Here is a 24,638-nt window from a genome sequence, read left to right as displayed (position 1 = left end):
AAATATGGGGCAGGCAAGTAGGCTCAGTTAATGCCAGCAAGGACGGGCTCCACTGACTGACTTGTTTCCTTTGGGCAAAGATGCTCATGAGAAGACCATCAGAAACCTGCACGAAGGGGTTAAAACCATAGAGTAAGCTGTCCTGCCAGGCTTAGCTCACCTTGCGAGGGACTAGGTAATCAACTACCCCTGCCAACCAAGGAATCTAGATAGACTGCATCTGAACCTGGAGGTTCCATAAGAACACCCAAACAGCCCTGTAGCTGTTCGAGCATCCTGTTCTCAGTGGCCAATGGAAAGTGGGCGAGCAGGACCACAGCACAACAGCAACGTTCTCCCCACTTGCGATCCTCAGAAACTGGTATTCCAGAAGCACATAGACTCAGACTGTGGAGGTGGAAAAGAGCCATCGTGGCTGGCAGCCATACATAGCCTTTTTTATCCTTTGATGGGCTTTTAAAGCCATTCAAGTTGCTGCCCCTCACTGCCTCCTGCAGCACCCAGTTCCATAGTTTCACTATGCTCCCATGTCAAGAAAGGCTTTCTTTCGACTGTCCTGAATCCGTCCACATTCAGCTCCATTGGGTGGGCTCTCCCAGCTCCTAGCATTAGGGAAAAGGTAGAAGAACCACTTTTCTCTTCCATCCTTTTTACTCAGGAGCACGAGGCCTATTTTTTATATTTGCAAGCAGCTGGCATTTGGAGGTAGACTGAACAGAGCCATGGAGGTTCCATCTAGCTTTAACAAGCAAATCGGTGCTTACATGAGGATGTATTTAAGTGTACAAAAACTGCACCGGGTCCCACTAAATGGAGAAGCCCGAGGCAGATCCATGCAGACCAGTTTTCCTGTTTCACGCAGCAGCTCACCAGCTGCATCCAGGAATCCCACAAGAAAGACAGGAAGGAAACAGCCTATCCCTGTTGTTGTTGTTCCTCCTCCTCCACCACCACCAGCAACATCTGCTATTCAAAGATAGATTGTGCTTGGACACAGAGGCTTGATTAAGCTATTATAACTCTTGCAGGTTAAATCGTTAAAAAGGAAAGGAGGAATTGCTAGAGGAGTCCCAGATTTCACTTTACGGATGTTTCCTGTGGGTGGGAGAAAGAGCTGAAGTGGTGAAGGGCCCTACTAGATCAGGTCAAGCTGGGTTTGGCTAGCCTGGACTAAAATTGTCTATCAAAAACTTCACTCTTGTGGTTTATCACCACAACAGCTACTCACTCTGGGTTTTAGTAAAGCAAACAGTCTTATTTGTCAGTGCCCAGGTGGCGCTGTGGGTTAAACCTAGGGCTTGCTGATCAGAAGGTCGGCGGTTCGAATCCCTGCCATGGGGTGAGCTCCCGTTGCTCGGTCCCAGCTCCTGCCCACAGCAGTTCGAAAGCACGTCAAAGTGCAAGTAGATAAATAGGTACCGCTCCGGCGGGAAGGTAAACGCCGTTTCCGTGCGCTGCTCTGGTTCACCAGAAGCGGCTTAGTCATGCTGGCCACATAACCCGGAAGCTGTACACCGGCTCCCTCGGCCAGTAACGCGAGATGAGCGCCGCAACCCCAGAGTCGGACACGACTGGACCTAATGGTCAGAGGTCCCTTTACCTTTAAATGATATTGAGAATCAGAACGACTTGGCCACAATAAGGAAATTTTGCCCATGGTATGACTATTTTCCACCTTCCCATTTTGGCTCTCTGGCACCCTATCTGCATAACCTAGCAATTCTAAAATATAGGCGCGCTTTTACTCTCGCAAGATTGAATGCCTTGCCCTCGGCTGTACTTGAGGGACGATTCCAACAGATTCCACATGAAAAACGCTTATGTCCCTGTGAAGACGGAAGTACCAAATCGGTGGTGCATGCTCTTCTGGCTTGCACTCTTTATAAAGACTTGAGGGATAAGATTATCACCCCTCTTTTATTGTCCGTTCCGGGTTGCCCAACCCTGCCACAGTGTCCTTTCTCTTGGCAGATCAAGATGATCAGGTGACAGCAAAGGTTGCAAGGTTTTTAGCTGGGGCAATCAGAATAAGATCCACTATTTGACTATTGATTCAATACCCTAAAATGTATTTTATATAATTGACTTTTTATTTATATTCTTTGCATATCGATTGTTTTATTGCTACGGCCAATGGCTGACGCAAATATTCTTTTATTCATTCAAAGCTGGGTTTGGCTAACCCGTTCCCCCACAGAGGCAATACGGTTCTCAGCACATCAGGTAGACTGCATCCTGTCCATGGAATCCCAGCACACACCCCAGCTTGAAGTATGCTCCCTCCCATTACTGGGAGATAGTATATTGAAGAAGGTTTTATATTTGAAGTATGTGAAACGAGTTATTGTAAAAAGCCCCTCTGGGTGGCACATGCCCCCCCCCGGCCTCTATGTGCCCCCCACTGAAGAGGGAAAGAAATCTAGCCCAGAGCATTGACTCATGTAGAGGGGCGGCAGGCAGCCTCTTCTGACGGCAGCCTGCTCCACTGCATCCCTAGATCGGGGGGAGGCAATGGGACACTTCCATCCCACTTATGGGGAGAGGCAAAACCCAAAGGACAAAATCCCAGCATTTCCCCAGGTTGCCAATGACCTCCGCAGACAAAAAAATAAACCGAGTCAGACAGGCACAGAGACAAACTTGGAAGTCAGCAAAAACTGCCAGTTGTTTTAATCACAGGGGAGGCAGTACAACAAGAGGACCGGAAGTGTGCGGGGGTGAGCAGATGGGAGCCTCGGAGGTGGAAGGGGTGGGCTGGAACAGTTCAGGGATCCCACCGTTAAGTCAAGCACGGACCCTACAAGCCCTCGCCCAACGGCCAGCCACATCGGGGATCCCACGGCGGCCACCCCAGCCCAAAACTGACCGCCGGAAAACAAGGGGGAGGTTCCCCCAGCACAACAGCGCCCCCTTCGCTTCCGTTCGGCCAGCCGCACCATATATACCACGGGGGGGGGGGGCATTAAGGGAAGGTTATCCTCTGATTTTGAGGACGGGCAAGAAAGCACTTAAGGTGATAAATATGATGGAGGAGGAGGGAGGAAACGAAGGTACGCAGAGACAAAGACACACAAAGAGTCCGTTCGAAATCCAGGGGGCAGGAATGGGCAAAGCCGTCGATGATGCTGAGGCCGCGGAGGCCCCTTCTGAAGCGCCCATCTACGGGGGTCGTCCGTCCTCCAAAAATAATTCCCAGCTCCTTGGCTGCTTGCAGCGGGAGAGTCCCCTTACGTGTGGGGGGCACAGGGACGGGGAGGCTCTCCTGCGGTCGCCGGAGCCCCACGGACAGCGGGACGGGGAAGGAGGGAAGTGGCGTCACTCAGAGCTTGAAGATTTCGTCCTCTTGGTCGCGGAGGGTGTCGGCACGGGCGATTTTGGTGAGCGGCACGGGGCCCAGGACAGCGCGGGAAGAAGCCTCGTTCTGATAGGAGGAGGGCGAGGAGGAGGCCGTCGCGTGGGGAGATCCCTGCTCGCTCCCAGAAACCCTGAAGAGTGGGAAATGGAAATATGAGAGGGGGTCTGTGTTCTGCTGTGGGTCAGACCCACCTAGCCCCCAGCTTTCTGTTTCCAAAGTGGGTCGGCTGCAGGCCTGTGGGGAAACCGCTGGGGAAATTTTGGTTTAGGGTGGGGATTGCTCAGAGACTCTACATATGGTGGCAGTCTATCTCCAAGCACCAGGGGCAACCGGCTCGGAGAAACTGTTGCTTTCATGCCTCATGTGCAGACTTCCTAGAAGTCTTCAGCTGACCAGAGGTGCTGGGCCAGGCAGACCGGCCCACGGCCTGATTCGACAGGACTCTTCTCACCTCCAGCAGGGGAGGCTCCTAAAGTGGAAACAGGGACCCCGGCCTCTTGCCCAATCTAGTTGGCATCAAGGGAGCCTCCACGCTATGGAGCAGTCTACCTCTGAACGCCCAGATCCAGGGGACTTGGAGCTGGAATTGGCCATTCCTTGCTTGCCCTTGGCATCTGGTGTTCAGGGGATGCTCCTGGAGACTGAATTTCTATTAAGCCAACCCAGTTAACAGTTGCTAGTACACTTATAAATTCCCAGGACTGAAATCTGGGTCAGGAGCAGGAGCAGGGCAATTCTGGCCCTTGCAATGCCAGCATGTGGCCCTCGAGAGACTACTTTGGAGAAAATGCGGCCCTCGGTGGTGGGCAGAATGCTCCACAGTTTTATTTTTAGGGTGCCCATAAATGCTGTGTTTGCCCAAGCTGAGGACCAGAGTTGGATGAGACCTCAAAGCTTCCCACGCCACCCCCGCCCGTTAGGCAGGATCACAATGTTCCGCAACCAACACACACACACGCACCCCTCCTCCTCTGATCACCCGGCAACGGATCCGCCGATACAGAGGAAGGTTGTGGAAAAGAAAGCGCAGTGCACTGGGGTTGTTTTTAAAAGCAAAAGGCGCTCTTGGATCGCTCGTGCTAGCCAGCCAAGCTGCAAGGAGCTTGGTGCCGGTGTTTGGGGGAGATGACCAGAATCTCTGCCTGTCTCCCGGTCCAAGGAGGCCCCGTTTCAAAACTCCACGTGCTCTCAAGTCTTTATCTTGCTATGACCCATGCACGCTTTTGCAGAAATCCATTAGGGCGGGAAGGAAATGAGAATATCAGCGTCACCAAATTCAAGGATGGAGCAGCTCTGTAGCTACTATGCCCTCTGGTGGCCACAGAAGCTCAAAAGCAGGCAATACCTCCCAGACTAAGACTTCTTTCTCTCCCAGAGGACTTGGAACAAGGTTTTAATAATGATAATAATAATCACTGCTTCATTGGGAGTTGGTTCTCAGCAGGCTGAGAGCCAATACCACTTTTTGGCCCTGGAGAAAGAAGGTGTCTAAGCATGCCAGAGTGCCTGCTTTGCTGCAGCCAGCTTCTTATGCCAAATTAAGGATTCAGGCCTCCCAGTTAGAAAAACTACAGATAAGGTTTCCAGCTTTGCAGTACATATTGCAACCCAGGCTGGAGTCCCTTGCGACAGGTGGAGCCACAAAGTGAAAATTAAAATGCATGTTATTATAATTACAATGTTTTAGTCGATTTTAGTATCGTGGTTGGTATAGCCAACTAAGCTCCGCTCGGAAGTTAAGTTTTGAAAACGGGGCCTTTTCTGCCATGGCCTCCCTGGAATATCTTCCCCAGATCCTTCCTTCTCTGCCCCCGCCCCCTCAGGTTGGGCTGTGTTGTGCTGCAAGCAAGATGCAACAGGAGGTATGAGAATGGAGCGTTGTATTTAGGTTGCTCGGGGCAAGTGAGTCAAGCTGCATTTTGGGAAAAGGGCAGCCTGAGTGCCAGGTGGGTGGGGAAAACATACCGACCCCTGTTTGTGTGGCTATTCAGGAGACCCCTTTATTGTTGTAAACCACTCTGGGATCATATGGTTCAAGTGCAGGCAAATAATAATAATAATAATAATAATAATAATAATAATAGCCTTCCTCATAAAGCTTGTCCTTAATTTTCCCATCTGTGAAATGGGTACAATTGCCTAGGGGGAAAACAGGAAATTGGCCCGGCACTCTGGCTGCCCTTTTCCCACAACGCAACTTGACTCACTTGCCCCGAGCGACCTAAATACAATGCTCCGTTCTCAGGCTCCTGTTGCATTGTGCTTGCAGCGCAACGCAGCACAATCGGGGGGGGGGGGAGCAGAGGAGGAAGTATCTGCTTTGTGCCACCCTTGGGACCCACGGAAAAGGGAAAAAGCAGGGGCACTCACGCGCTCCCCCCTTCCCGCAGCTTCTTCGTGGCAGCCTGCTTGGATCGGCGGATCTCAGAGTCCAGCTTGAACAGGAAGTCCGCGGCAGAGAGGTCATGCTTGGGGGCAGAGGCCCCTGACGCCCCGTTCTTCCGCGGATGCTTCTGTTTCTTGGGGGCCTCGGGCTGAAAGGCCCCCGTCCCCTCTTCTTCCACCTTCTCCTTCTCCTCCTCCGCATCGTCTTCCTCGAGATCTAACCCGTTGGACAACAGCGCCTTGGGTTCAACTGGTACAGGGATGTAGAGAGTCTTTTTGAGGAAGATGGAGTCGTTGGTGTACAGCCGGTTTGCCCTCTTGATCTGCTCTGTCTGGAACGGAAAGGGGGGGCTGCTAAATACAAGGCCCTTTAACAAAGCAAGCTGCTAGACCTCATGGATGTGGGAACATGCAAAACAGCAGAAACTGAGTGGGGGAGCTCACTTTGGCATAATTTGGGCAGAGCACCTGAGTACAGCGTTGTTAAAATTTTGTGGTGCCAAGTTCTTGATCAAGCTGGGATACGCCACAACAGCGGCGAGAATGGTGACCGCAAAGAATTGGAAAGGGGGACAGAGTTCCAACAAAGGAAGAATGGCAACTCAAAACTTTGTGAATATTTAGAATTAGCAAGAATTACGGAGGTGATTAGAGGCTAACCCACCCAAAAAAACAAAAAAAGATTGGCTATGTGTAAGAGATTACCGGTACATGAAAAAACACTGTTCTCAAACTATATCAGGCATAGGCAAACTCGGCCCTCCAGATGTTTTGGGACTACAATTCCCATCATCCCTGACCACTGGTCCTGTTAGCTAGGGATGATGGGAGTTGTAGTCCCGAAACATCTGGAGGGCTGAGTTTGCCTATGCCTGAACTATATCCTGGTTATGTTTTGACTACCGTATTTTTCGCTCCATAGGGCACACCGGACCATAGGGCACACCTCGTTTTTAGAGGAGGAAACAAGAAAAGAATTTTTTCTGGTTTTCCTCCTCTAAAAGCCCTGTTTTTTTGAGGATCAGCTAAACGTTTTGCAGCTTTTTTTGCAAAGGGAAAAGCCCTGTTTTTTTGAGGATCAGCTAAACGTTTTGCAGCTTTTTTGCAAAGGGGGAAAAGCAAAGAGGAAAAGCCCCGGTTTTATGGGGTTCAATTCACATTTCTGCAGCTTCTAAAGGAAAGGGAGCCTTTTCTACAGTTTCCAGACAGATCATCTAATCAGCCAGTCACATGTAGCTGGGGAAACAAACAACCTCCCTCTGCAGCACATTCAACAATGGAGGCCTGGGGACTCTTATCTCTCTCCCGATCTCTTGCTGATCAGCTGCTGAGCTGGGTCCTTTCAACACCCCCTTTTCTCTTTGTAAAATAAAAAGCATGATCCTCTTTTGGCCCCTGGGCAATTCAGCTCCAGGGACCACCATTCGCTCCATAAGACACACAGATATTTCCCCTTACTTTTTAGGAGGAAAAAAGTGTGTCTTATGGAGCGAAAAATACGGTACATCTTGTAAAGAGTATTATTGAAAGAGAAAGAATTGGGAGACTTAAACAAAATAAAGAATAAATAACACAGTAAGAAGAAAAAATTGCAAGAAGAAAGCTGCAGTGAGGTGGCGGAAAAAGATTTGTATGGGTAGACGTATAATGTATTAATTGAAGGATTTATGTTGTAAATAACTCAAGAATATATGTGTATGTACAATCTATACTCAATAAAAATTAATAATAGTAATAATAATAAAAGATCAAGCTGGGATAGCTCAGTCGGTAGAGCAAAATTTTTAGAACTGGGGTTGGGGGTCCGAGACCCAAGTTGGGTGAAAGATTCCTGCACTGCAGGGGGTTGGACTAGATGACCCTCGTGGTCCCTTCCAACTCTACAATTCAATGATTCTCTCAATAAGATCATCCCGGCTGGGGCTTCTCAGTTCTGCTCAGGTGCATGGGAGATGCTGTCCTCCGGCCTGCCAACCTTATCAAAGCTTTCTATGGATCAGGAAACGCCACGGATTTATCAGCAGACTGCAGCTGAACAGGCAGGCTCCATTAGGGATCCCAGCCAGCAGCTGTTGCTCAACCGTCTCTGATTTTATGCTTCCTCCATGAATCAGTCTTGTCGTCGTTTTTTTTTTTTTTTTTAAAGTCAAAGCTAGAAACTGTCACCACTTCCTGTGGCGGCGAGTTCCACAAGTAAGTTGTGCACAGTACGAAGCAATAGTTCCTTCTTCCTCCTGGACAACCACCACCCCAGCCTGAATGAACTACCAAAAAAAAAACTCCACCTTCCCCCCCACTGATGACTCGTTGTTCCTAAAAACAGCCCAGAGGATAAGATAATTTGGATCGGTAGGGACTGAATTCGCTTTGGCAAAAAAACACGAGAAAACAAGCACCAGGCAGGTAAGAATGGGATTGTTACTGAAGGTCTGGGATTGTGCTTTGGTAGTGGGTTCCCTAGACTAGAATTAGCCAACACAATGATGTTGGCAGCCAGCTCCCATCAGCTTCGGCCGGCTATTAGCCAAAATGGCCATTCTCTACCTCCCCGGTTTGAGGCAGCAATGCTTCTGAATACCAGCTGCTGGAAACCACAGAGGGGAGGGTTGCTCTTGGGTCCTGCTTGTAGGTTTTCCATTGGGACACCTGGTGAGCCCCTCTTCTGGTGTTCTTATGGAACCAGAAGTTAACAGCTGGATCAGGCCAATGGCCCATCTAATCCAACATCTCTCAGGGGCTGGACTGAGAAAGAATGGTTGCCTCCCTCCCCCTGCACTTCTCAGCAGGGCCGGCGCGTCCATTAAGGCAAACTAGGCAATTGCCTAGGGCGCCAAAATGGAGGGGGCGCTGGCCAGGCTTGGGCGGGGGGGGGGGTGGGACGGGCTAGTAGCAGCTTCTCCGCTGTAGCGGAGAGGTGCTGCTTGCCCCCTACACCACCACCCCGGCTCCCACTAAAACAGGCTTGGGCGGGGGGCGGGGGCGGGACGGGCAAGCAGCAGCTTCTCCGCTACAGCGGAGAAACTGCTGCTTGCCTCTCCCACCACCCCCACCTCCCGCTAAGAAGAGTTTGGATTTGATATCCCGCTTTTCACTACCCGAAGGAGTCTCAAAGCGGCTAACATTCTCCTTTCCCTCCTTCCCCCACAACAAACACTCTGTGAGGTGAGTGGGGCTGAGAGACTTCAGAGAAGTGTGACTAGCCCAAGGTCACCCAGCAGCTGCATGTGGAGGAGCGGGGAATCAAACCCGGTTCCCCAGATTACGAGTCTACCGCTCTTAACCATTACACCACACTGGCTCTCACACTGGCTAAAGCAGGCTTTGGCGGGGGGCGGGCGGCAGGGGGCGCCAGAAGGTGGTCTGCCTAGGGCGCAAGAAACCCTAGCACCGGTCCTGCTTCTCAGAGAAGAGGGAGACAGTATAGATTTAGACCAGGGGTCTGCAAAATTTTTCAGCAAGGGGCCGGTCCACTGTCTCTCAGACCTTGTGGGGGGGCCGGACTATATTTTGGAAAAAAAATATGAACAAATTCCTATTCCCAACAAATAATGCAGAGATGCATTTTAAATAAAAGGATGCATTCTACTCATGTAAAAACACTGTCCACGGGCCAGATTTAGAAGGCAATTGGGCCGGATCCGGCCCCCCGGTCTTAGTTTGCCTACCCATGGTTTAAGTTCTGAAATGAACCGAGTAGCCTCCTACAGAGTAGCTGGGTTTTTCGGAAACTTTTGGGCAACCTTTTTCTTAGGATGCCTCCTTCACGAATAATCATTCTCTCCTCATAAATCCTTCTGTTTCTTGTATGATTCTTGTTGAGCAAAGAGGATATTACTGCACTGTATGAGAATGGAGTAGTCCCAGTTGACAACATGACTAATAATTTGTCATGTAAATAAATTTTAATCCTTCCTACTCTTACGTTTCTGTATCTGAAGAAGTGTGCATGCACACGAAAGCTCATACCAATAACAAACTTAGTTGGTCTCTAAGGTGCTACTGGAAGGAATTTTTTAATTTTTTATTACGTTTCTGTGATTCTAAGGCTTTGTAAAAATTGCTGTTGCCATTTTCCTTGTCCACCAGGGGGTGCCCTTTTATTTATTTTTGCTTGAAAGTCCCCGTACACCCTAAACTACTGTATATTCTGGTGTATAAGACTACTGTTTAATCCAGGAAAATCTTCTCAAAACTCGGGGAGTCGTCTTATACGGCGGTTGGAGAATCTGCAGTCGAGTATATCTCAAACTCTATATTTTAACTGGAAAAGTTGGGGGTCGTCTTATACGCCCAGTCGTCCTATATGCCAGAAAATACGGTAATAAAAGGACGCATTCTACTCATGTAAAAACATGCTGATTCCCGGACCATCTGCGGGCGAGATTTAGAAGGCGATTGGGCCGGATCTGGCCCCTATCCTTGATTTAGAACAGTGGTCTGCAGAAGGTCACAGGTCAGAGGCTGCCGAGGGGAGAAGCTGGGAAATATTGGGAGAGCAGCAGAAACGTACCAGGGGAGAGACAGCTGACAGACTCTGTGTCTTTAGAAAACATTCCTGCCCTCCCACCCCCCTCCCAGGACCAGGTGGGCATTGAGAGTAGTAGAACAGAAAGCTCAGAGGCAGAAAGCACAGACGGAGGGGGTGGGACTTTACTCAGAGCAATGCCATTACTGGAATGGAGAGGCACTTATCGAAGCCTCTCTCTGTGAATATAGATTAAAGGACTTGGTAAGAACTCTCCTTGTTATCTGCTTATCGGCTGCCCACTGTGAGAGGGATCAGATTCCCTGAAGCCTGACAGCACCCTGTCTTCACGGTGGCCACCCAGATGATCCGAGCATCACCTGAGTCCACCTGCAATTCCCAGCATACAGCTCCCTGTAGGAGCGGCTCCACCCCCATCGTTCTGCCCAGACACGGAGGTCCAGCGCCGAGGGGCTTCTGGCAGTTCCCTCGCGGTGAGAAGCTAAGTTACAGGGAACCAGGCAGAGGGCCTTCTCGGTGGTGGCGCCCGCCCTGTGGAACGCCCTCCCATCAGATGTCAAAGAGGAAAACAACTACCAGACTTTTAGAAGACATCTGAAGGCAGCCCTGTTTAGGGAAGCTTTTAATGTTTTTTAATGGACTATTGTATTTTAATATTCTGTTGGAAGCTGCCCAGAGTGGCTGGGGAAACCCAGCCAGATGGGTGGGGTATAAATAAATAATAATAATAATAATAATAATAATTATTATTATTATTATTATTCCAACTTATGCAGCAGGGCTCAGGTTCCTCAAATCTGCTCTGTTAGACAATGTGCAACTTGCCCTTCCAGCGCACCTAAAGGAGGCAGCTAAAAGACCTCTGTTGAAAAGGGCCTTCCTGAATCTCAACAGTATCTGATATTTATCAGCCAGGTTCCAATATCTCATTTCGGGGCAAGGAACTGGCATCTCAGCTCCAGGGGTTTCTGGAGGAGATGGTTCTCCTCTTCATTCTAGAGTCAATCTTGAGCTAATCTATTTATGTGTATATATGTATACGTAATAGCTTAATATTTTATTCATTTCATAAAACTGATACACTGCTTGCTTGCCCCCCCAAAAAAACCTCAAAGTGGTTTACAAAAAAGGGGGGAGAATTATTGTTAAGAAAAATTAGCAACAATAATTTAAGACATTTGAAAAGTTAAACTAGCAGTAGACTAAAAAGAGACAAAAACTCACGTCACCTTTCTAAGCATCTGGGTAGGCCAGTCTAAACAAAAATGGTTTTTTGCAGGCACTGAAAAGAGCACAGCGAAGGAGCCTGCCCAATATCAATAGGCAGGGAGTTCCAAAGACTGAGCTCTTACAAATGCAAAATGGAAAATAGAAAATTCTTTTCAGTAGCACCTTAGAGACCAACTGTGTTTGTTCTTGGTATGAGCTTTCGTGTGCGTGCACACGAAAGCTCACACCAAGAACAAACACAGTTGGTCTCTAAGGTGCTACTGAAAAGAATTTTCTATTTTGTTTCGACTATGGCAGACCAACACGGCTACCCACCTGTAACTGGAAATGCAAAATGGGTCTTACATGGGCAGAGTGGACGTATATGGGGTAAGGCGACCGCAGGTAAAATCAAGAGCTTTACATGTGAGCAGTAACAGCAACACTGCAAACACCATTTCTGAGCATACGTGTAAGGATCGTGACCCCTCCCCTTCCTAAGCAGACTCACCGTGACCCCATACTTGACCGCCAACCCCTGGAGGGTGTCCGCAGGCTCCAGCCGATGCTCCAGCCGCCTCTCGCGCGCCGGCGAGCTGACCGTCTTGACCAGGCTGCCGTAGGATCGGGTCTTGCTCCCTTGCAGCAGCCCCGCCCCGCCGGGGGACCCCTGTTTGGACGGGGAGGCCATTCCCCCAGCTGCCACCCCTCCCCTTACCTGGACGGCCCCAGCTTGAGGCCAGGGAAGGCTGACCTCTCAAGGGCTGATCCTACTGCAGCCACCAACTCCTGCAGCCAAGAGGGCTCATTTCACAGGAGTGCTGCGTCCACCCAGGACGCCTCTCCACGTCCTTCGCCCTTCCCCGCCCCCCAAAAAAATCTCCAGTCCCCCGAAACGCAACCTTTCAATGCAGCTGTGCTTTCACTTTCCAAAACACCCCATTGTTTCCAGCCTCTTCCTGTTCTCCCAGATATCAGATCCCCCAAGGGATCTCCTGCTCCCACGTGAGTCCGCTTTTTCTCTGAAAGATCACCCCCCCCCGCCCGCTCTTGCAAAGCAAAAGCCCCCTAACCTATCCAGTAGTAAACCACCATCAGGTAGCCTGGCGGCTGCGCTTTCTGTTGCAAGCAGTTGAAACAGAACCCAGCCTAGCCCTGGCCCCTCCCTCCCACTCACCCGCTCTCGCAAAGGCTTCTGGGAGCTGTAGTATTTTGGGGGGGGTCTGCTGAGCAATCTCCCACCCACTACATTTTCAATTATATGTTGCACAAACACACAAAATGAGCCTTCTACCAGCCTGGGGTGGAAGGGAGCCACGGTGGGGGGGGGTGTGAGACTACATTTCCCATCATGCTCCCTGCTTAGCAGTCCCTCCCGCAGCATGACGGGAGTTGTAGTCTTCCAGAGGCAGAAAAACAAAGGCTGCGCTTTCAAAGGGGGCGGCGGCTTCTCCCCTGTTGCATTTTGGGGGATTTAGCCCACGGGCAGCTGGGAATTGCAGTCCAGCCAGTTAATTGTTGTGGTTTTTTGTTTGTTTTGTAAGATTCTCATAAGGACAAAGGGACTGTAGAAAGAAAGGTTGTAAATTTGGGGGGGTTTTAGTTTGGAGAAGCGGCGACACCATAGTAGTGTATAAAATTATCCACATCTGTACTATGATGGCATGCATTTTAATCTGTTTTTTTAAGTTTACCATTGGCTTTAAGATAAGATAAGATAAGATAAGATTTCTTTATTGTCATTGTACAAGTACAATGAAATTGGATGCCAACCCATACAAACAACCTGGGGCGGGGACATAATTATATTTTGAATGTTTTAAATACTAGGTTTTATTAATTTTTTTAAACCGATCATTTAATTGCTTTATTCATTTCCTAAACTGCTTGGAGGTTTGTTTGTTTTACAAGTGGGGTGTCAGTGCTATGAAATAAGTCAAATTATACACGGCCCGCTTGGGGGTCTTATGGAACCTCCAGGTCCAGAGGCAGTCTATCTGCATTACTAGGTTCTTAGGAGCATTTGACCACCGTGAGAACAGGACACTGGACTAGACCCCTCCCTTTGGCCTGATCTAGCAGCCAGCCTCTCCTGGAGCTTTTATGTTGTACTTTCCTTACACGCTTACCTGAGAGAAAGGTTGGTTATATTCACTCAGAGGTTGTTGTTTTTTTACCAGAGTAGCCCCTCTGAAGCAGACCAGCATGGCTAATTTTAATTTTTTTTCAATGGGTTAGCTCTGAGGAAGACCCAGTTAGATCCAACTCTTCATTGTTAGGCTACAAATATGGTCCCTTCAATGAGCATACTTACAAAAAAAAAAACCAGTAAAAAGACAATAAATATCAAAAAGGACAAAAAAACCCACCTTCAAATAATTCCTTTATAGAGAAACAGCATAATATAATTTGCAGTTCAGATTTAAAACACACTTTAAAAGCCAGGGTGAATTTAAATACCTGTATATATTTATAATACTGTATATTAATTAAATATATTATATTAAATATATATGTTATCATCTAATATCATTGATAGACAGATGTTTGATACATTTACTGGGCTTGTTTTCTTCCTTTATTTTTTTTTCAGATTCTACCCCGCCCCTTCTCTGATAATATTTACATTGGTCTATATGGCGCTGAAAGCCGTGCGGCATGCTGGGAAATTGAGTTTTGCGCTCGCTCCATTTTCGTTGGCCGTGCAAGCCTCCTTGGGAAATGTAGTCCCTGAAGCCTGATTGGCTGAGAAGGGAAAGGGAGGAAAGAGACCGGCATCCAGGTGCATGCTGGGGGTTGTAGTTCTCGAGGGAATGGAAAGGCCAAAACTGGAAGTGTTGGAGGAGTCCTCCTGCTCCTTGTTCAGTCTTCGGAGCCTGAAAGAGTGAAGGGGGGGGGGGCACAGCATGTCTTTCAAGAGGGAGGGAGACGACCCCAGCCAGCTCAATGTGCTCAAGGTGAGTGGAGGGGAAGATTTGAATTTGAATTTATTTTTACGGTCACAGACCAACTCACTGGAGGGGAAGATTGGGGGGCAGGGTTTCAAAAGGCATTCAGGGGATCTTATCCCCCCCCCAAAAAAAAATCTGCACAACCTCCTAGTTCGTCGTCGTTGTCGTCGTTAGGCTTTTTAGTCGCTTGTTTATTTATTATTATTTATTTGTTGCATTTCTGTTCCACTTCTTTCTCCAAGGAGTTCAAGGTGGCTCGGACATGGTTTTCCCCTTCCTCATTTAATCCCTGCAAAGGAGGTTAGGCTGAGAGGCAGGGATTTGTCCAAAATCACACAATGGGTTTCATGTGGCTGAGTAGGGATTCGAACCCTGGTCTCTCCCGGGTCCCAGTTTGACATTCTAACCGCCACACAACCAACTGGCTCAGACTCTGAGGTCTCCGAGCGGTTTAAGAACACGTGTAAGACGTAAATATCAAACCAGGCCTAGAGAGCAAGCTGAGCCACTCCGCATGTTCTCCCTACTCCGGGAGAAAGCAACTGCGCTCTGCACATGCTCCCAGTCACTGTAGACTCTGCACCGGATCCCAGCCCTAGCACTGTGCAAACGCTCCCTGTTCCAGAATTTCTGCCCAAGGCCCTCATCTCCAACTCTCTTCTCCCTTTTTCGTGACCCTGTGGGCTCATACCCCTAATTCCTCTCTCCTACTGTGACTTTGCCTGTAGCTAAACCAAGGTGGAATATTTCTCCTCCTTTATTCATTTCCAGAAAAGAAGAGTTGCTGACCTCTTGGCCAATTACATCGCCGAAGATGAAGCTTTGCTGCTGAGAGATGGCAGGTCAGAGCTAAAGAACACTGGATACTCCGTTGTTATCTTCATTGATTGATAATAGACGGTGCAGGTTTATGTACAGCTAACAATGGGCAGTTAGAGCAAACTGGGCACTCTGCACATGCTCAAAATCCCAGGTCGCTGATGTAGCAGGGCAGCAAAAAGAATGAGACCACAGTTTAGCTCTCACCAAATTGGCTCTCTTACGGCATGTAGTTCATAAGTCTATTTTAGTTAGAATACGTGGAGTAGAGGAATAGGGTAATATGATTTATAGTTCCAGTTACAGGTAGGTAGCCGTGTTGGTCTGCCATAGTCAAAACAAAATAAAATAAAAATCCCTGAAGAATCTGAAGAAGTGTGCATGCACATGAAAGCTCATACCAAGAACTAACTTAGTTGGTCTCTAAGGTGCTACTGGAAGGATTTTTTTTTTAATGATTTATAGTTTTCATTTTTATTAACACCCCATTTTGCAGCCAAGACGGTGGCCCAAAGCTGTTTTAAATTAAGCAGAGTTGTTTGAGAGGAAGAAGAGTTTGGATTTGATATCCCGCTTTATCACTACCCTAAGGAGTCTCAAAGCAGCTAACAATCTCCTTTCCCTTCCTGCCCCACAACAAACACTCTGTGAGGTGTGTGAGGCTGAGAGACTTCAGAGAAGTATGACTAGCTCAAGGTTACCCAGCAGCTGCGTGTGGAGGAGCGGGGAATCAAACCCGGTTCACCAGATTACGAGTCCACCGCTCTTAACCAGTACACCACACTGGCGCGCTCTCTCTCTCTCTGTGTGTGTGCGCGCGCACTTCAAAGAAAGATTTTTAAAAACCCCATGGATAATTAGAGTATTATAGAAAATGGGGTCTTTTAAAAAATGGGTAATGAATTATTGGAAAAAGAATTATTGGGAAAAGAAAAAGAGAAAGGCTATATACTCAAGATCACAACTGTTCTAGCATGTTTGTCATGATTTATTTACAGAGCAGTGTTGTAACAAGCCTGCTTAGAACTCAGTCCCACAGATTGAATGGGGCTAAGGCTGCACCACTGAATGCAATGGAGAAAGTTCTAATTCAATTCTCTTTGCTTGTTCCTTTGCCCTAGCAGATATGCCTGCACTGTCTGCTTCCACCGTCCAGTTTTTGACACTCTTGACATGCTCACGGTCCACCGTTCTGGAAAGAAGCACCTGATCAGTAAGTCTGCATAAGCTTTTATTGAGCCCTCAGTGCCCCCATACCATACTCCCTCCTCCAACCTTCTGAGCAGATAATACTCAAGTTTTATACCACGTTGCTAAGAGCACCGTTGTGGTGGGGAAGCTAGGCCATCTCTCTGCATCTTTGCTCCGTTGGCTTTCAGGTGATGCTCAATTTGCTGCTCAGGGTAGTAAAAAGAAGGGATCTGTGTGCAAAGGAAAAATGAGGAATGTCTCAGAACACATTCCCAAGGAAAAGGTTAGAGGTTTTTTTGTATGCTACAGCAGCCGCTAGAATACTGGTGGCCAAAAATTGGAAGGGTGAGGAGACTCCTTCAATCTCAGAGTGGCAAATTAAATTTTGCGAATATATTGAACTAGCCAAAATGACAGCATCAATCTGATTGCAATCAAAACAAAAATTAAGAAAGGAATGGAAATGTGTTGAAGAATATATTGTACAAATTCATTCTATTAGAAATCTCTGGGTAAGTATAGACTGAACCCATTAAGTTAAGAAGTTATGTTGTTGTTGTTTTTTAATAGATGAATGACTATTGCAATGAACAAAAATGAACACAATGTTAGAGGTTTTTATTAAGTAACAAGTTGGATATCATGCATGTGGGTGAAGGAAGTCACACGGGTATTTGGGTATAAGGGAAGGTGGTTGCAGGGTTAGATGTGGGGAATTTGCAGAAATAATATATTCATGTTATGTACAATGTTGAAGGTGCATGGCAATTAACATGTAATATGAATTAATTGAAAATAATAAAAATGTTATTAAAGGGGGGGGAGGAAAGGTGTGCTGCCTGGTACCAAAATTGGAGAGGTCAGGGGTGGCTGAAAAGTAACATTTCCAGCCACTTTGTCTTGTGGCTGCCCATCTTGGGTTTGTTTTTAATCATTACTGCAGTTATTCTGTGGCACTTTTAATTTGCAGTGGTTTTGTTCATCCTTGCAATGGTCAAGTAAAGCGGTCCGGTCCCATTTTACAGATGAGGAAGACTGAGGCGTAGATAGAGATTTTGCTTTAACCAAGGCAGCCCAGAGATTTGAACCGAGACCCTGACATGTTCTTCTGTCCTCTGCCTCTCGCTTTGTAATAGGTTTGCAGAAGTTCTATGGGAAGAAGCGTTCACTCGAGAGTGAGATCCAGAAACGCCACCACCGGGCATACCTCCGAGCAGAAGAAACTGGTGCCCAGGTAAGCCTGCATGCTCCTTGCCACCTCTTAGTTGCTAAGAATTGCAAACTAGAATGGCAGCCTCTATGTCAGCAGAGTTTTCTTCCACTGCAATCCTGGGCTCATGAGACCCACAGACTTCAGCGAGACTTTAGGAGAGCAACCTTAGCATGAAGATCTGCCACTAAGCTATAGTTTGCCCTTAAAAATAAACACGATTCCAGTCCTCGTGGTTCTGAAGAAAGGGTTGATATAAATTGGAACAGAGGAGGCTGCTTTATACAGAGTCTGATCCCTCTAGCACAGTCTTGCTTACACTGATTGGCAGCAGCTCACCAAAGAAGGTGCTCTGTCACTGGGCTGCGTTTTCATGTACAAAATGTGTAGTTTTTAGTGTTGATGATTTTATTGCTCAGTTGCTTTGAGACATTTCATAAGAAAAGATTCATTCGTAGAAATAAATAAATTGATAAACCGTCTTTCTTTAGGCGAGTCCAGGCCCTGCACCTTTGCTTGTGGAGACCAGGAAGATCGCCCACAATGCTTTGCTGAAAAACGTCCCTTATAGCAGCTGCTGCCGGCGCAACAGGTAATGTGTTTTGCTCTCAAACCGTGGCCCCATGACCTTTAATGCAGATGGTGCCCATGTTCCCCGTTGGCTGGGGAGTGGCACCTGGTGGCCTTAGATCTCCTTCTGAGGATCTTCCCCAGGTTCCCTCTCTGAGGCAGACTCAGAGGATTGTGACAAGGGAGAGCGGTGCCTTTTCAGTGGTGGCTCCCTGTCTGTGGAATCCTCTCCCCAGCAAAGTCCACCTGGCACCTTCATTGACATTTTTTTGTAGCACGTAAAGGTTTACCATTCCCCCCAAGCCTTTCGATAGGCTAAGATGTTGTTACTGCGTTACTAGCGTGCAGCTGACACTTCCTGTGGCTGTTACGTAGGCTGTTGCTTTCTGTACAATGCATTTAAATTTATGTATTTAAAGTCTAATTAATATTTATGGCATCTATATCCTTTTTCTGAAAGGAGCTCAGGGTGGTATATGTGCCCCCCTCTTTAAACCCTATAACAACCCTAGGTTAGGCTGAGAAGTAGTGGCTCGCCCTGGGTCACCCAGGGATCTTCATGGCCAGGTGGGGGATTTGAACCCCAGACCAACATGTCCCAGTGTTTCTCAGACTTGGGTCCCCAGCTGTTGTTGCACTACAAACTCCCATCATCCCTGACCACTGGTCCTGCTTAGTAGGGATGATGGGAGTTGTAGTCCAACAATAGCTGAGAACCCAAGTTTGAGAAACAGCACTTTAACCACTACACTAAATTGAATCTCAATAATAATAACAAAAACAATTTAAGGAAGGCGGCTGCTTTCTACAAGGCCTCAGCATGACCGATTTATTTGGCACAGGGTGGCAGGAAGTGACATTGGCCCCAGTACCTCAAGGACAGATGCAAGCTCCAGAGAGTCAGAAGAAAATGAGCTGTCAAAACCCAAGAACTCCGTGCATGCAGAAGAACATAGACTTGCTTTGCCAGAAGCCACTGTTGCTGTGGATTTGCCTGGGTGCGCAACTTCCACGTCAGGTAGAAAATCGCTTTGGAGCAGTTTGGTTGTGATATTTCGTCATTGGGTTCAGGCTGCACCTCAGTCATAGAGCACTGTTTTGCATGGGAAAACCCCCAGGTTCAATCCCCACTGCCAGCATAGAATCATAGAATTGTAGAGTTGGAAAGGACCCCCAAGAGTCATCTATTCCAAGTCCTCGCAACACAGGTATCACAGCTAAAGAACCACTGATAGTTGGGCCACCCCACCTCTGTTTAATAACCTCCAAAGGAGGAGAGTCCACCACTTTCTAAGGGAGTCCGTTCCATGGTTGAACAGCGCTTGCCGTCAGAAAGTTCTTCCTAAGGTTATGTTGGAATGTCCGTTCTTGTCTGGAGCAGCAGAAAACAAGCTCATTTCATCTTCCATGTGACAATGCTTCATGTACTTGAAGATGGCTGTCATGTCACCTTTCAAGCTTTTTTCCTGCAGGCTAAACATGCCCAACTCCCTCAACTGTTCCTCATAAGACTTAGTTTCCAAATCCTTTACCATGTTGCTTGCCATCCTCTGCACACATCACACTGTTGACTCGTGTTAAGCTTGTGGTCTGCTAAAACCCCTAGATCCGTTTCACATGTACTGCTGGCAAGCCAGGAGTCCCTTTCAACTTCCTCTTCTGGTCTACACTCCCAAATCAATCCAGAAGGAGGAGACGGACCTGCAGGTGTGGATACAATTGCCTCACCTGCAATTGTTATTGTGAAGTGGGCAGGATTTTACCAACACCAGCCCCGTACCAAGTTGCCAGTGAGCAAGGAGATGCAACTCCTAAATAGCAATCTCTCTTGACTGCAGAATCGGCGAAAAGATCTGCTGCTCTGGGGAAGGAGCGTAGCCGCAAAAGGAAAGTGCCTCACGGTGCGGCACCGCATTCTGCCACTGGTGATGTTACCCCGGAGAAGCGCCGGGCTTTGGAACACTATCTGAGGCTGAAAAGGTAGGTTAGAGGATGCCCAGGAGGTGTGTTAACTAAATGTGCTGTTGGTAGGATCACAGGTTCCAGATTTGCAAGCTAGGAGCCAAAAAGCATCAGGGGAACAAAGTTGCCTCTGCACTGTTTTCTTTGTTTCAAGACCTGGTTTTGGGGGGGGGGGGGGGTTGATCAGGTTTTACTGTACTATAAAGTTCGATTTCAGTGCATCCCTTCCAATGTAGACACAGGCAAAGCACTATTAAGGCTTTTAAGGGCTACTGTACTCTTAATTAAAAGCTTTCTGTTGGTAAGGTCAGCCTTGTTTTATTGCTTTTTATAATATTGTGTCTATATACTACGAAAATGGGGGGGGGGGATTGAAAGAAAGTGAATAATGTAAAGCACCACCACCGCCTGCAGCAAACAGAAGCTGGCATCTCTGGATAGGGCTGGGAGAAACTACCTGAAACCCTCAAGAGCCACTGTTTGTCAGCATAGACAACACAGAGCTAGCTGGTCTAAGTCTACATTAGGCAGCTTCTTTGTGTGTTCTGAACAGGAAACTTTTAATTAATGTTCTGCGGCTGTCTTGCACTTAAACGTTATAGAAGTATCTCGGCCATGATGTACGGAAGTGCATATTAATACTGTGCTCTGCAAGTGTGCTTAGATCCATTATTCCAGAAGAATGAGCATCCCCTTCACAGATGTGTTTATTTCCTTCCCTTCTCTGGCAGTTCCGGTTGGGTCCAAGATGGTTCTGGCAAGTGGGTAAAAGACGAGAATGTGGAATTTGACTCTGACGAAGAGGAACCTCCTGCACTGACTCCATCTTGACAACATTGCTGCTTACTTTCTGAGGGGGGACCTTTGGAAATGTGCTGTTAGTTGGACATTCAGGGACCACTCCTTCAAGAGCAAAAATTTTTTTTTACCATGTACTGTATATAGGATGGTTTATTTTTAAAAGGGGGAGGAATGAACGTAGGTTACATTGTTTGGTTATTTCCTTTGTTGGTTGCATAGAGACTGCCTTTTACAACAACCCTGCTAGGTAGGCTGGATTGCGAGAGAAAGTGTGTGTGTGTGTGTGTGTAACTTCTGTGGTTGAATGGAAATTTGAACCCGGGTCTCCCTGGTCGTAATCCAGAAACCAGACTGCACCAAACATGAAAAGCACTGCTTTTGAAAAGCTTGCTTAACCCTGGCCAATTTTCTTTCAGTATATGCAAAGGAAAAGCAAATGCATGGAGTCCTGAGCTGGACCAATTCCCAAACTAGTTTCGCACCCCCAAATCCTGCTTTTCCCTTTTTTAAAAATAAAGACAGCTTAAGTATTTTTTTTTTTTTAAAGTAAGAACTTGAAGCAACATTTCATTTGCCCCAAACACCAACTCTAGGCAGCACTGGCGTTCAGCCTCTGCTGCATTGTTGGGGAAGCTTTTCCTGCTCGAGGGCCACATTTCCTCATGAGAAACCTTCGGAGGGTTGGCCAATAGCCGAGCTGCCCTGATGTCACAGAGGCACACCAGGAAGGGAAGCGGACCTCTTGACTACCACTTTACTCACGACATTGCAAAGCAGCCGAAGCAAAGCATTGGACAGGGGGCTCTTCAGGAAGGAGGCTTAAATGTGTGATCCAGAGGAGGCCAACGGAAAAAAACGTCTGGGTCCACTAATACAAGCAGTGTCCACAGAGCCAGGACCTTCAAAGATGCAGGGATGCTTTTGAAACGCACATACTGTTTTTGAATAAGGTTAAAGGGAAAGGATGCCTGGACGGTTAAGTCCAGTCAAAGGCGACTATGGAGTTGCGGCGCTCATCTCGTTTTCAGGCCAAGGGAGCTGGCGTTTGTCCACAGACAGTTTTCTGGGTCATGTGGCCAGCATGACTAAACTGCTACTGGCGCACGGAGAACCGTGACAAGTGCCAGAGCGCATGGAAACGCCGTTTACCTTCCCGCCACAGTGGTACCTATTTATCTGCTTGCATTGGCATGCTTTTGAATTGCTAGGTTGGCTGGGACAGAGCAACGGGAGCTCACCCCGTCGTGGGGATTTGAAACCCCAACCTTCCGATCGGCAAGCCCAAGAGGCTCAGTGGTTTAGACCCCAGCGCCACCCGCACCCCATATTAAATAATTTTTAAATAAGCCATACTTGGATGGTTGGTGCCTAATTGTGGGCCTTTATAACTATGTAAAGCCAAAGAGGAAGGGCCCCCTTCCTTCCACTGTCTCTGAGCAAGAGTGGGTCTCGGAGGCAAAAGCATAAAGTTGGCAATTGTTCCCACCGCAAGTGCATGTCAGCCTAGCATTGACCAACCTCCCCTGCTCCATCGCCTGCTGCTGGCTGGCACAGCCAACCAAGCAACACATTGTGATAGATACATTGCGGTTTGCAGAGGCCAACTCGTGGTTTTCACCCCCCCATTTGCCGTCGGCTCTGACGCCACCACCGCTTCTTGACGTGGGTCGTTTCCATTGCCCGCTTGCGTCAACTTCAGGGCTGGTGACTTTTATCCGCCTAACCTAACTCTTCCCCACCCTACCCCCAAGCCTAACAGCTGTCCATGTCAACCACGCAAGAACGGAGATTCCCGCTGCATTGACAGGCGGGACACATGTGACATCTCCAGCCTGGGGAGGGGAAGGGAAGCCCCTAATTTAAGGCCAGGACGCCTTCTGCTGCTGCTCTTCCTCCTCCTCCTTGCGGGGCCTGGGCCAAGATTTCGTGCAACTTGATCCCTTGGGTGTCCATTTCGTCTGCTGATCCCAGCGGGGGGTATAAATACATCGGGAGGATGGGGAGGGATTCTTCTCTTTCTCTCTGCCCCCTCCCCAATCTTGCTCCGCAGCACCACCTGCTTGGAATAACTCTCTAAAGTGGCAGGGCTCCTTGCAAGATTCCTGACGGGACACCCTTCCTTGACGCTGCTTGCGCTTCCTATTATATAAAGTGCCGGGCGGCTTTTTAAATCTGCTTTTCTTCATCAAGCACCAACCAGAGTTCGTGGAAAGCCAGATCCTGACTTCAAATGCAAGGGTGGCCAACTTCCAAGAGACTGCGATCTACTCACAGAGTTAAAGATTGGCAGTGATCTACCCCCTTTTTGGGGGTTCAGATCAAAGTTGTTGAGCTTTTTTGAGGAAGGAGAAAGGCCCGTTTCTTTTGGGGTTCTGGTCAAAGTTGCTGAGCTCTTTAGGGAGGAGGAAGGCCCCGTTTTGGGAGGATTCAGGGCAAAAGTTTTGAGATTTTTTTAGGGGAGCCAAGCTTGTTGGGCTTCTTTGGTGGGAGCCAGTGATCTACCACAGACGTCCAGTGATCTACCGGTAGATCATGATCTACCTGTTGGACGTGCCTGAAATAAAGGATGCACTTGTTTTATTTGACGGCTGCTAGCTATTTCTTTACCCCCCCCCCTTTAAGATGGAGAAGCCAGCCCTTCGTGTTCTTCCCATTTTATCCTCACGACAAACCCTGTGGGGTATGTTAGGCCGAGAGAGAAAGAGAGTAGCTGTCCCAAGGTCACTCGGGGAGCTTCATGGCTGAGTGTATAGAGTCAGAGTTAGGCCATCTCCATTGAACTCTAACCACTATACCACACTGGCTCTCATGGGGCAGCGCCTAAGCAATGGCAACCCTACCCTCGGCCCCCACACTGCCAGCCCTGAGAGTGTCTCCATCATTTCAGGCTGTTTCTTCAGTCCCGAGGACTAGAAACTTGGTTTGTGTTGTGGCTTTGAAGTGAAAGCTGTTCTTCTAAGTGCACTGGATTCTCCAGATACCAAACCAGGGATTTTGGAACACACACCTTTCAACACACTCATCTGATTTTTCCTTTCTGTTAAATATCAATGTGTTGGTTCCCACTGAAGGCGTTTCCCGTGTTTGTGACTGGAAAAAGAGAATCCCTGTGGTGTAGCAAATCACATGTCATACTGGGAAGATCTGAGTTCAAATCCCAAGACTCAGCCATGAAACTCTCACAGGGATCCTGCCCGGCCTCTTTCTCACAGCTCAGCCTACCTCATGGGGTTGGCTTTGAGAAAGATTATCTCTGTGAGCACCACCCACAGCACCATTTTTTTAATAAAACAGCCTCCCCTCAAGCCATATCTCCCTCCTTTAGCAAGCTGAGGTGAGACAGGGCAGCTTAATTCAATTCAATAATACTGGTCCAGAGCCACCAGAATGTTCCAGAAGGGTCTCCCTCATCTGTCCTAATTTCTATACTATTTCCCTCACAGCCCTTGTTTCCTCATTTTTCATTCTCATCTTTGCCCCCCCCCCCCCGTCTGAGGTAAATCAAGCTGCCAGAGGGCAGTTCTATTACTTTTCTCCTGTCACTTTTTATGACAGAGCTTTGTTAGCCCTAGTGGCACTAAGGGAATTACAAACACTAGTTTCCACCTAAGATGGCGGCCGTCATCAAGGCATTCTGTGAGGACGTCGGACTGTAGGCCTTGTTGCCTGGCAGATCTCTGTCACGCCAAACAAGTGCAG

At 48.0% G+C, this 24,638-nt stretch overlaps 2 protein-coding genes across 2 annotated transcripts; one reads left to right on the top strand and one right to left on the bottom strand.

Moving 5' to 3' along the window:
- Nucleotides 1–2,629: 2,629 nt before the first annotated feature.
- On the bottom strand, nt 2,630–12,278 carry LYSMD1 (LysM domain containing 1). Its single transcript, XM_033136038.1, has 3 exons — nt 11,947–12,278; nt 5,726–6,072; nt 2,630–3,485 (listed from the first exon to the last, which is right to left on the bottom strand). The coding sequence occupies exons 1-3, from the start codon at nt 12,124–12,126 to the stop codon at nt 3,320–3,322; spliced, it is 693 nt and encodes a 230-aa protein (XP_032991929.1). The 5' UTR covers nt 12,127–12,278; the 3' UTR covers nt 2,630–3,319.
- Nucleotides 12,279–14,299: 2,021 nt separating this feature from the next.
- Nucleotides 14,300–21,059, top strand: LOC117039092 (sodium channel modifier 1-like). The gene is made up of 8 exons (XM_033136127.1): nt 14,300–14,392; nt 15,158–15,228; nt 16,330–16,418; nt 17,533–17,630; nt 18,098–18,198; nt 19,019–19,194; nt 20,015–20,156; nt 20,870–21,059. Exons 1-8 carry the CDS (start codon nt 14,342–14,344, stop codon nt 20,967–20,969), a joined length of 828 nt encoding a protein of 275 aa, XP_032992018.1. The 5' UTR covers nt 14,300–14,341; the 3' UTR covers nt 20,970–21,059.
- The last annotated feature ends 3,579 nt before the right edge of the window (nt 21,060–24,638 follow it).

This window comes from Lacerta agilis, chromosome 17, assembly GCF_009819535.1.
Source record: "Lacerta agilis isolate rLacAgi1 chromosome 17, rLacAgi1.pri, whole genome shotgun sequence".
Taxonomy (NCBI): Eukaryota; Metazoa; Chordata; class Lepidosauria; order Squamata; family Lacertidae; genus Lacerta; species Lacerta agilis.
The sequence above is the reverse complement of the archived record's forward strand: the minus strand, read 5'-3'. Positions and strand labels throughout refer to the sequence as shown.

Bases quoted from the DNA above. Each gene is read 5' to 3' on its own strand.
- LOC117039092 (XM_033136127.1), top strand. From the start codon at position 14,342: ATGTCTTTCAAGAGGGAGGGAGACGACCCCAGCCAGCTCAATGTGCTC. The intron at 19,195-20,014 runs GTAGAAAATCGC...TCTTGACTGCAG, and splicing joins GTGCGCAACTTCCACGTCAG to AATCGGCGAAAAGATCTGCT. The intron at 20,157-20,869 runs GTAGGTTAGAGG...CTTCTCTGGCAG, and splicing joins CACTATCTGAGGCTGAAAAG to TTCCGGTTGGGTCCAAGATG.
- LYSMD1 (XM_033136038.1), bottom strand. From the start codon at position 12,126: ATGGCCTCCCCGTCCAAACAGGGGTCCCCCGGCGGGGCGGGGCTGCTG. The intron at 6,073-11,946 runs GTGAGTCTGCTT...TTTCCGTTCCAG, and splicing joins CGGTCAAGTATGGGGTCACG to ACAGAGCAGATCAAGAGGGC. The intron at 3,486-5,725 runs GTGAGTGCCCCT...CCCACTCTTCAG, and splicing joins CTGCGGGAAGGGGGGAGCGC to GGTTTCTGGGAGCGAGCAGG.